Here is a 12,206-nt window from a genome sequence, read left to right as displayed (position 1 = left end):
TTGGTTAGAGGAATATTTAAGGTATTATTGCCTCATAGGAAAGATTATTGAGATATCAGAGCAGTATTTTCTCTTGGTTTTCTTGCTGTGACTTTAGTGCAGTTGGGTGTTTTCTAGGCTCTTCCCTAGATGTTGTGCATCAACTTCTGTGTTGCAGTGCAGGTTAAAGGTACAGACATTTGTAGCTCTGTGTTGCATCGTCTCTTTTGAACAGACAGGAAGTTTCTAGAAAAGACTGGTGTCTCAGCAGTTGTAGATGTCTCTCTGGCTCCATGCCTCCTGTATGGTGGCTTGATGTTTGAGGTTTTTAGCCCCACAGCTTTGTACTGCCATTTCCTCTGTCTGTTGTTACAAATGGCCACTAGAGAGAGCTGGAGCTCCTGTGGTTGGCTGAAGTGTAACACTGATGCAGCGTTGAAAGCAGAAAGGTTTGACCCTTTGATACTGCTGTTTGTTACATTCCAGTACCCCTAAAGTTCAGATTTGCTCATAAGGAGGTATAAATTTAAAGCATATAAAACTACTTTTGATGTTTTTATGTTTCATGGCACACAGGAAACTGTTCTATGCCATTTTTTATCAACACAGTGCCACTTCGCTGTGAACCCCGACAGGCCAGGACCCTCTGAAGGAATGTACGAGAGTCGTGACTGCGATGTAGCGTAGGCTCCCCTCTGTGAACATTTTACTTTGTGGTTATATTCTCTTACAAAGCTTTATGATTTCAGTATATAATTATTTAATTGTGCAATGGTTTGTGTTGAGTTGTACATTTGTTTAGAGAAAACTTGTACTCTGATGCTAAAATGTGCTTCGCCTTGTTTCAGAGAAAATTAAAGATATAAAAAAATCGTGTCATTTTGCAGTATATGACTAGTCTCTTCCCTCTTGGTCTTCTTCCCCATTTTCAAATAAATATTCAGTTCATTAAATTACAGACCCATTTTATAGCAGGACTTTATGCCTTCAGGAACAGAAAAACACTGCAATTGTATTCAATAATCAGCTGGAGGTATCTCAAACTTTAAAATACACCTCTGTTCTTTTTGTTCTGTCTCAAGCAGCCAGTGCTGTGAAGCAACATCCTTACGGAAGGAGTCAAACCAAGACAGAAAAACCATTTCCTTTAAGAAAACACCCCTGTGTTTTCTGTGACACTAGTGAACATTAGTCATTTGAAATCTACCCACTACATGACGCCCTGGAGACCTGTTGGTGAATCAGTCTGGATGCCATTTACCCAACATCAGGACAAGTATCAACATGGAAGTAAAGGCAACATGAGGGGATGTGTTTTGAAGGGCTTAAAAAAGAAGAAAGATTAAAACACAGGAAGTAGGAAGTGTGTTCTGCAATATCTCCAATTTGTGTGTGTCTGTGCGTGAGTGTGAGTGTGTTTCTGTGTGTGCGTGTGTGCTCCGGTTGGGTGTACGTGTGAAATGAACCACTGACCTGTGCTATGAGTTAAGGACAATGTCTCTGAAACTACCTCGCAACTGGGACTTCAGCACCTTCAAGGCTGAGACAGCTCGTATAGGTAAGCCAGTGGCTGTGCTGTGTTCACTGTCAGCAGTGTGGAAACAGTGCTGTCACATTCGGAGACAAATTTACTGTAGCTCATGGTCTTTGCGAACTGAGAGTAAAAAGCTGCAATTGCTCATATGTCATAAAAACAGGGATGATACAGAGAAACTACAAATCTACATAAAAGTACTTGCTAAAATTTAAGGATACATTTATTGTCAACACAACACAACTGTGATATCATCATACTGATAAAATGAAAATTTGCAGAAGTGATAATTACTGACTGGTTTGTACCTTGTTCTTGGGCTTTGGCTTGTGAGTACATTGAGGGTTGCTTGCTACATGACTATGGTACCTAGATGTGGTTTGTTATACACAAATCACTGTCACCTAATATAGAATGACTTGTATATTGCCATAATGTATAGTATTTTGTAATTCAAAAGTGTTTTTCTTTTGGAACTCGAGCATAACCCCCAGCGGTTAAAATAAGACAAACTTTGTGTGTCTGTGTGTGTTTGTATGCAAACTATGTGCAACGTACAGTGTTTTAAACTTAGAGGTCTAGACTTAATAGCACTGTGCTTACCAGTATTTGCATAGGGTGGAATCAGTGCAATAGCATGCCTTGTTTCCTCTCAGGCTCAGATGGCACAACATTTACATCAGTTTGACATAAGAGATTTGCACACAAACAGTGGCTGCATAAATTCTCCACAGTAGAGTTTTGCATTTGTTCACAATAAGCATCATGTTTGCTGCAGCTGTAATTGTTTTTAGTGGCACTGGTGTTCAGCACAGTGGAAGGAAGTAGCAGCCTGTGGAAGAGTTATTTTAAGTTATTCTTGATGACTGAATATTACTTGCTATTATTATGCTCTTGCTGCAGTATGAAAGTGTAGCTTCCTAAGATGGTGGCCTCCTCATGATTCTTTCACCTTGAGATGTTCAGTGGACCATGACTATACTGTGCCCTGCAACTGGAGAGGCACAGCAGGAAACTGATGCAATGTTTCTGCAGAACTCTGACTGTCTGTATGTAACTGTACCTACATATATAGTGTGTATGTAACATTCATACATGTCTGCCCTTTAAAAACATTTTGATGACCAATATCTGTCAGTGTTTGAGACATGAATTAGTTGATTCTTGAATAACAACCAAACTAACAAGGTAAATGTGATTTGTTTGCTGCTTCATAAACTAGAATAATAGAGACCATATATAATTCTTGACTTTATTATTAATAATGAATTGTGTGTAATCAGGGCAGCACAGTAGTTTAGTGGTTAGCACTGTTGCCTCACAACAAGAGGGGTCTTTCACCTGGGGGTCTTTCTGTGTGGAGTCTGCATGTTCTCCCTGTGCTTGTGTGGGTTTTCTCCAGGTACTCTGGTTTCCTCCCACAGTCCAAAAACATGTATGTCAGGTTGATTGGTGACTCTAAATTGTCCATAGGAGTGAGTGTGAGTGTGTGAGGTTGTTTGTCTCTATGTGGCCCTGTGATGGGTTGGTGACTGGTGTTGCATATAAAAGCCTCCACACAGTCATTGGGAAACTCTGATCACTCTTCCTTGATGTGATAGTGGTCCTCTTGATGTTGAGCAGTGAACACATCTTTGGCGTGCCCTGGGACTCATCACGAATTGGGGCCAGTTTAAAGGATCCATGTATTTGTCAGCTGAGGGTGTGGCGTGACATCAGCCTCTGTGTGTGGGCTCGAGCTTTCTCAACAGCACTTTCCCCTGCCCACAGGAGGGGGGGTTAAAATTAAGGATAAAAATTAGACCAAACAGACTCTCAAGCTTCTAGGTGGAGACCTTCAAAGTGTTGCTGGCAATTATGTGGCAGCTTCCTGTTTACCCCAGTTGCGGCCCTTCTTCTCTTCTCCTCTATCATCTTGCTTAAAAAGACAGAGTGAATTTAAGAACTGAGCAAGTGGACTGAATCTCAGTCCAGCTATCTCTGCACTCCTACCCTGTGTACTAGTGCTGTTCTCTGGGCCACGTACACCTCTGCCTTTGTTCTTTCATCATTCAACATTAAACCTCCCCATCATGGCCTCACAGAACTAACTATGTCAGTCAAGGGTGACCTTCATACTCAAAATATGATGACATTTAGTTGTGACGGTTTCAGTTCAGGTTAAGTGTACACAGAATTTAAACTGACCTTTCTAGCTTCTAGCATAATGTCTGATTGTTTGTTTGCTGCAGACTTGTGTTATATATGAAGAACAATCACAGCCAGTGGTGCACCTTCCACAGGAAACTGATCTGCCCAGCCCAGCTTTCAGTCTGAATGTACATAGGTAAAGACCAAAAATAGGTCACACTGAGCAGGTCTCTCAAACTTGATAGGCTGATGCATATTCACATCAAAAAGAGGAAGTGCTCTTCTGCAATCGAGTAGTGCTGATATTTTTGTAATGTTTCATAGCTCCTGCTCTGACACAGCAGATTGGACATTGTTTTTACTGCTGCTTTCTTGTGGTGTTTGACAGCACGATCCAAGAGTGTGATACCTGGAGAGGGAGGCCCTGGGCTGGGCTCACCACGCTCCTCCAGGTCCATGGAGAGACCACTGAAGGCTGGCTGGCTCAAGAAACAACAGAGGTCTTTAGTAAAGAATTGGCAACAACGTTACTTTGTGCTGAGAGGAAGCACACTGACCTACCACAAAGATGACAAGGAGACCACTGTCCAGGTGCACATTTTTACAATGTCATTTATACAAATACACATACCTTACAAAAACTGCAACAATGTTTTGATACCTGCACATACAGTTTGTTTTATGCAAGACTATTATCAAAATTAAGTCCATATCTCTGCTGATTTTTAATATAACACGCTGTTCCGTAAAAAAAAAAGTAAGTATGGCTTTGAGTAATAGCAACTTAGCGTATTAAATGTGTATATTTAAAAGGTATTTATATGTTTATAAGTAATATGCAACTTATCATTTCCCATTAACACCACAAACACTCTGCTAGCACTGTGGCTAAGTCTGCACACTTCCTGTAAACAAATAGTGCTTGAAGCTGCACAAATAAGCTCTATTGCAAATTATTTTTATTCACTGCATAAAATGAGTGCTAGTGAGACCAGGAAGAAGAGGAGTGTTCATGAAAATACAAGGGCATGCACCTGCTGTACCTGAGGGGTGGGCTCTAACAAGCACAGATCAGAAGTGACAACAAAAATTCAGGGTCATTTCAGCTTCTTGCTTTGGTGTAAGAAAAGAAGTAAAGGAGTGAGACAGTGGGTGAAGAAAGGCAGACAGAGAAGTGGGGCTGCACACATGGTGAACTGGGAAGTACACTAACATAAGAAGGACATAAGCCAAATAAAAATAGATTGACAGAGAGGATTGACTTGGCTTTTTGAATGTGTGTTTGTGCTGTTGTTCTCTGCTCCTCAGGGAGTCATCCAGCTGCGGTTCAGTAAAGTTAATGAGCTCCCGCCAAATTCAGATGACACGGGGAAGTACCTCTTCGAGATCATACCACGTAAGCATTTAATCAACCCTTGAAAAGGCAGCGAAACTGACTAAGCCTTGCCTGGCTATCAGGACTGTCCTTAGTGGCCCTACTCATCACCCTCATTTCATTCTTTCATTATATCATGTGTGTCCTATTCTTTCTTCTTCATTAGGACATTAGAACTTTCTTAAACATTTCCTGTATGCCAGTATTTTTAAATTATGCGTCTGTTTCCAAAATGACTTACAGGTCTCTTTCTGGTATGTGTCTGCATGAGACAAAACATAGCTGTATGATAACAAGCTAAAAACTACCAAGAAATGATAGTAATCTATATCTATTTCAGCGTTTCTTTGAACTAAGACTCCAGTTTTTCAAACAATAGCTCTCATGTCACAGGCTCAACCGGAGACAGAGAGCGATATCCATATGTTTTCATGGCAAATTCCCAGAGTGACATGGAGGAGTGGGTCCGCACCCTGCGAAGGGTCATTGGTGTGCCGACAAGTGGAGGTTCGGTCAAAGTTTCAAATGTTATAACCATTTCTTTCATTCTCTGTTGCACAGCTGAGGCAGATAATATGTTTTCATGCTGTTCCTTAAAACACTAATCGCTTAATGAAACAGGCCTGCACACACAAAACTTAATTTAGTTAGGGAAACTGCACTACATGTCTCACTAACTTGTGTATTTAGAAATATAAAGTTTGGGCTGGACTACCTTTCCATAGAGTCGACAGAAGCCCTGAGGGACCTAACAGCTTATCTGGCCCTGTCTGAAATCTGCCTACCAGCACCCTTTAAGCTCACTAATTAAACGTGGTGCCTTCTGAGATTATTTTGTGAAAACCAAACATATGTTGATTTCTTACTTATTTGTTCTTTGTATTTCTGGGCTATTTCTTTGCAAGAAGAAGAGTCAGTTCCTGGATTTTTTGCCGGTTGTCCAGTGTCCTGTAAAAACCTAACCATGTCATGATGTGTCCCTTTGCATTTCTGCAGTGTTTGGAAAAAGTCTCATAGACACAATAACATATGAGCAGCGTTTTGGGCCTCACCTGGTCCCAATTCTGGTGCAGAAGTGTGTGGAGTTTATTAAAGAACATGGGCTGAACGAGGAGGGCATCTTCCGCCTCCCTGGGCAGGACAATGCAGTCAAACAGTTCAGAGACGCCTTTGATGCAGGAGAAAGGCCGTCCTTCCCCAGGTAACACACTCAGCTCAGGGTTCAGGATTGGACTCTCAGGTCTACCTCAATATTACACTGATGGTTTACATGAAGCACTTATTCAGAACTAATTCAAACAAAACAAGTGATGTATTATGTGCCATATATGATATAACTGTATGGACCAGAAATGCAAGTATACAGTGGTTATACTGTGATTTATTCATTTCATAAACAGAGTTACACATGTCAAACAAATATAAAAGCGCCACAATGTTCTTGGACATCATCTCAAGCCCTCTTCAAACCTGGCTGAGCAATGTGTGAGCTGAACAGGTTCACTGCTATATAAGGAGAAAATGTACTAACCTCAATCAATCAGCATCAGCTCTTTTATGAGAAAGCAAGGAGAGATGAGAGAGATACAGAGAGGATGACAGATATCTCTGCCTGCTCAGAGCTGAAGATGATACCACATCCTGTTCTGGCAGGCACATGGGAGTGCACCAGTTTTACTCAACATTGTAGACTCTTCTGACAGAGCTCTGGTAAAACAGCCACTTCAGCTCTGCCTGAAGTCTGATGTCAGAGTCAAAGAGCACAGTGTTAGAGGCAGTAAGGGCGACTGAAAGATGTTTTATGTCATAATTCAGGCCAAGAATAAAGCAAAGAATTCATGATGTTTTGTTTTCTCTCTAACTGTACTCTTGGCAGAATCCAAACAGAAAAAACTGAATCCCAGCCTGCTGCACAGGCTAAATATACAAAACTAAGCCCATGAGGACCAAACAGAAAATTCACAGAGGACATTGTGTTCACCAGAAAAGATTCAAAAAACAAAGCTGTTGTTCCCACAGCATGTAAATACTTTGCATGAGACCAGCTGGATATTTAAACAGACCTTTTCAATAAACCCTAAACTCACAGACACATGGAGTAAACATTTAGCACACGGTTAAAAAAATACAAGCTTTAAAACAATAACAATCCAGTTCACATTACACATTTAAGTGTACATATTGTAAATCAGTAGACTTGATATGCAACATGTTTAGGATATTCTAGGCACAGTCATTTCAGTTTTTATTAACTCTGCACACTGGCAAAAAATTATACTGCTCCTATATTGAGTGTTTAGGGTATAAATATATTCTCTAAGTGGATGTTAACTTGATATGTATCCTCTCCTGCAGTGACACCGATGTCCACACAGTGGCGTCACTGCTCAAGCTGTACCTGCGTGAGCTGCCGGAGCCTGTGGTGCCATGGACACAGTACCAAGACTTCCTGGAATGCACCAACCTTCTGGACAGCAGCAGCTCAGAGGTATGCTGGTTCAAACACGGCTACAAGGTTTCTACATCTGGGTCTAGTCTGTACTCTGTGTACTGTTTGTGTGTCCTCCACAAAAGGTTTTTACTGTGACTGTATGTGGCCTTTCATTTCTTGGCTCCAGGGTTGGGGAAAGTTGGAGAAACAAATTGCTCTTCTCCCTACAGTCAACTACAACCTTCTTAGTTATGTCTGCCGGTGAGTAGAAGCTCCACTCCAAAGCATCATGGGATATTCATAGCATAGCAAAGACACTATATAACCATGCAAAATGTGTGTTCTTGTTCTGCAGGTTTCTGTTTGAGGTGCAGCAGCATTCCCAGGTGAATAAGATGAATGTGGAGAACTTGGCTACAGTTATGGGGATCAACCTGCTCAAACCCCAGATAGAAGACCCCATCACTGTGATGAAGGGTGAGAACAGAGAAAACATCACTTGTGTATCCTGGGTTATATGAGACCAAGCACAACAGTCCTGTGATACCATGTATTTCTTTGTATTTGACTGTGAAAACTGTATCGCTCACTATTTGACAAACACTCTGGATCAAACCATACCAATGTCATTAAGCAATGTGGTGTGGCAATACTATGTCCTTCTCCTTTTTAGAAACTAAATAAAGCAGCCTTTAGCAAACACGGGGTTCACAAGTCATCTCATTTAGATATTCTTGTATTATGTGGGTACTGATGAAGTAGCAACACCATATTTCATCACTTCCATAAAGCTGATATCTCAGTAATGCTGCTGCTGGGGAAGTATTCGCAAAAAGTGCATTAGAAATCTAGATGTATTTCAGTTCAATTGAATTTTCAAACGAAATATCCCTGAATTATTTGCATATGAACCTAAACATAAAACCTTTTGGTCATTATTTTTGCATGTTTGTGTTTTTTTTTTTTTATCCACAGCAACGCCTCAGATTCAGAAGCTGATGACAGTAATGATCAGACAACATGAGACTCTGTTTCCTCTCTCGAAAGATGTGCTTCTCCCCCTGCCCTCGCAAAAGACTGAGAGCCAGAAGAATACTCCTCGAAGCTTTGTGGGTTGGGAGTCTGCAGAGGTACAAGCAGCTACCCACACATTCAGTTCAAGGTCCTGTTTTAGCGATGTGGGCTGGTGATACACACACACACAACAACAAAATAAGTCTGCGGAACAGGCCATGGAAACAGTCAATACAGACATATGGGAATGTAAAAGTTGGCTATAGGGCCAGTAGTGCAAATTCCCTATAATAGTCTCTAACATTGAGTTGACATAAACTGTGGACTAACAACACTACACCCAGAAGCAGTTGGTCTTTTCCACTTTAATTTGTGTCTTGACTAAACAAAAAATATATGACCTAATAATTAGTGAGTTTTAGAGCTGCTGGTATGGAGAGCCAGGGTAACTGTTTCTCTCCGTATCCAGTCTTTATGCTGAGCTAACAACAGAACAGTATCAGTTCTCATCTAACACTCTACAAGAAAGCAAATAAGTTTATTTCCCAAAATGTCAGACTATTTTTGTAAAGCTCAAATGACATTCAGTGAAAAGGGAAGTGGTAAAAATGGTTGTATATCATCTGAACTCCTTAGATTAAACCACCAGCAGAAACATATTAAACAGACAAGTCTTTACACTCATTTAGTTCATTAGATATGCCAAGCTTAAACAAATGCAGTCCTGCAATAAACCCTCACATCATGAAGGTGATAATGTTCAGATTAGAATAGAATAGTTTTTAGAGAGGTTTTCTTCAGCTGTATGGTCATTTTGAGGCTGTAGTTTCTGCTGCTGCCTGGTAAAGAGAGGTGTTAACATTAATCAGCCTAACCTCATTGACATAAGCAGCAGCAGAAACTACATTTCCATATGACTGACCAACAACCAGTCTCAACATCTCAGCTTTTGTGCTGAGGTTTTTAATAAACAGTTGTCGTTCTTTTGCTGAACTTTGTTTCTGCCTCAGTCTCTTCTCTAAAGCCCCTCTGCATGTAAAGGATTTGCATTCATATCTTTAATTATTCATTTGCTATTGTGTTTGTCTCAGATGGCTGATGCTTCTCTCTCTGAGTCTCCAGAAGAGGAAGAGGACTTTGATAGTCCAGGCCCAGACAGATTAAACTGTAGTCCCCACACCACCCTTCCAGAAACTCTCTCCCTTTCTACAGATGACTGGCTTGGAAGTCCCCGCAAACGCACCCAGACCCTGCCCACCTTCAACTGCCCCCTCACAGGCTTGGCAGCTAAGGCCGATGTTCTCAACCGGTGGAGTCGTATCCAGGAGAACATGGAGGAAAAGAGTGGGACGTTGTCAGAGGACATTTTTAAGATTCTCGACCTCCGGAGTCCAGGACTGTACAGGACTGACAAAGAGGGAGAGGATAGGATTTCATCCCGAAGAGGGAGTGACAACACGGTTCTTTCAACAGAGGGCTCCCAGAAACCTAACAGCGACACCCAGCCTCTCCCGGTGATGTCCCACCTAAAGAGTGCAGAGACCCTGACAGGGAGCGGCTCAGGACAGCAGCTCAACAACAAGTCTGAACAGAAGGACAACCAGCAGCTTATAGACAGGTAGGTTCAGCTGCTGAATCATGTTTAAACATGAAAACTCTGACAAGTTAAAAACGTGATAATGAACATTTTAAATCCTATACTAGAAAACATGGTTTTAACAAGTTGCCTAATTTAGTGTCACAGTCAGCCTTTATCTCTTTTTATCTATTTTTACAAAACAAAACAAAAAACAAAGAAGACATTTGCAATGAAAATGATGCCTGAGTCCAGAAAACTCTTGGAACAAGTTGAAACCTTTTTAAAAGAGCATATATTTTCAGACCTAGTATCAGAATCATTTTTGCAGTGACAAAATGTTGACATCTTTTTGGGCTTTATTTATTTAATTTACAAACACCAGGACAAACTGAGTTGTTTGGGATTTTTTACAGTATAACTGAGCCCTCTGTCTCTCACTGTCTCTTTCAGTCTGCAGCAAGAGAACACTGGGCTGAAGGCCGCGGTGGCAGAGCTCCAGTCCGCTCTGGAGGCAGAGCGCCACCGTGTGGCTGCTTTGGAGATCTGCCTAAAAAATGCAGAGCGCAGTCGAGACGAGGCCCAAAGACGCAATGAGGAGCTGCGAAGGGACATTCAGCAGTTCTTTACCAGAAAGTCACAAGCTCCCACCTAACAGTCTTTTTCAGACTCACTAGTATATGTTTTTATAATCCCCTTAACATCAACAGAGCAAATTTCACAGGAGCTGATTGTGAAAAAACACTGTCATCCTCCAGGGGGATGCAACTGGATAGTTTTCATTTTTCCTAAAGATAACTTATTGGCTCATGTGTTTATGTCTGTGAGAAACGTCTGCTAAGAAGAGATCTGAACAGGCTTCACATTAAGGACTTTAAACATAAGTTTGTTTCTTCTGGACAGCTGATGTGACTGTGTTCAAACTTGCCGTGAGCTGGTGCAGCTGTTATGCAGGACATACAGAAACGACAGCACCACACTTGGAATAATTACCCTTTCGTTAATTCTGCCATTTGGAGACTTTAAAGGGAAGAAATTAAATTCAGTGGAAATGCAATGATTGACATCAGTGGATGAGATTGCACTTCCTGGTCAGCAGGACAGCTAGACTCTACAATGTTAGTGATAGAAATAATTTGTGTTATATAAAGGAATTGGCCAACCCATCATTAGATGTGTCATGAACTTAATAAAATTGCATTGCTGCATGAAACAATCTTACACCACAGACATTATTTTAATTACCAGTGCACCAATGTAAACTGCAGTTTACTGGTGCATATTTACTGGACATCATCACTGATGTGAAAATCACTGACTGGCTCTTTCAGTCAAAAGGCCCAGATTAGGGGAGAAACAGGAAAGCAATGGTAATGTCTTTTCAGTTGCATGAATGAAAAGCCACAGGCCTGAAATAGACAGAGTGAACACTCATGGTAGAACGTGCTGCCAGTGTTACACTGAGCGCCCCTGGTAGCACAGTGAAAAACCAGATATCACTGTCATCTAGCCAATGCAGTTTGTTTCAATAAATCTGTACTAATTAATCAACAATCAGGAAATGGTTACCAAACAGGGGGTGAATATTCACTGTAAAATTGTTGGACATCCAGGAACATGACTGCAGGTGAGTTCTAACATTGCTCTGTGACTGGAGAATGTGTGATAGACAGTTGTTCATAATAATGACTTGCACTGTGTTAAATGCGCCCAGCTTTATAAATGCAGTAATACGTTAGTTTCCTAAAAAGTTCTTGATTCCTGCACCATTCTTTGGCTGCTGTTATCATTTGGGAATGAGTTAATTTTCGATACATTTTTGCCTTCTAAGACAAATGTTCCCTTCTGGAGGAAATACAGATGAAAACCGTAAAATGAAGATACAGTATCAGTGCAAAATGATCATCTGTTAAAAGGTCCAAAAATAGCAGCCGCAGCCTCCATGTATATAGCCTTATTTGTTACTCATCAGGGTCCATAATGGAGCCCATATGGAGGGGCCCAACTATGTGTGCAAAAGGACATTACCGCTATCAAACCTTCTTACAGCCTTCAGGAAGATGTGATGGTCTGTTACAGCAGCAGTTTAACAGTGCAACAGATAACAGCATGTCTGTCAAATATCAGCCTGGCAGATGAGTGGCAGAGGCAGGAAAAAGCTCATTCC

The 12,206-nt window shown here is 41.2% G+C and overlaps 1 protein-coding gene across 1 annotated transcript; it reads left to right on the top strand.

Moving 5' to 3' along the window:
- The first annotated feature begins 1,122 nt into the window (after nucleotides 1-1,122).
- On the top strand, nucleotides 1,123-11,257 carry arhgap25 (Rho GTPase activating protein 25). The gene is made up of 11 exons (XM_026321851.2): nucleotides 1,123-1,537; nucleotides 4,032-4,234; nucleotides 4,952-5,039; nucleotides 5,412-5,525; nucleotides 6,015-6,219; nucleotides 7,374-7,506; nucleotides 7,637-7,710; nucleotides 7,805-7,926; nucleotides 8,425-8,579; nucleotides 9,555-10,081; nucleotides 10,493-11,257. Exons 1-11 carry the CDS (start codon nucleotides 1,474-1,476, stop codon nucleotides 10,692-10,694), a joined length of 1,887 nt encoding a protein of 628 aa, XP_026177636.1. The 5' UTR covers nucleotides 1,123-1,473; the 3' UTR covers nucleotides 10,695-11,257.
- The last annotated feature ends 949 nt before the right edge of the window (nucleotides 11,258-12,206 follow it).

The sequence above is a fragment of the Mastacembelus armatus genome, chromosome 9 (genome assembly GCF_900324485.2).
Source record: "Mastacembelus armatus chromosome 9, fMasArm1.2, whole genome shotgun sequence".
NCBI lineage: Eukaryota > Metazoa > Chordata > Actinopteri > Synbranchiformes > Mastacembelidae > Mastacembelus > Mastacembelus armatus.
This window is presented reverse-complemented; position numbering and strand designations above follow the sequence as displayed.

Excerpts from the sequence above, each read along its gene's own strand:
- arhgap25 (XM_026321851.2), top strand. The coding sequence starts at position 1,474 with ATGTCTCTGAAACTACCTCGCAACTGGGACTTCAGCACCTTCAAGGCT. Across the intron at positions 4,235-4,951 it reads ACAAGGAGACCACTGTCCAG|GGAGTCATCCAGCTGCGGTT; the intron begins GTGCACATTTTT and ends TCTGCTCCTCAG. Across the intron at positions 8,580-9,554 it reads TGGGTTGGGAGTCTGCAGAG|ATGGCTGATGCTTCTCTCTC; the intron begins GTACAAGCAGCT and ends TGTTTGTCTCAG.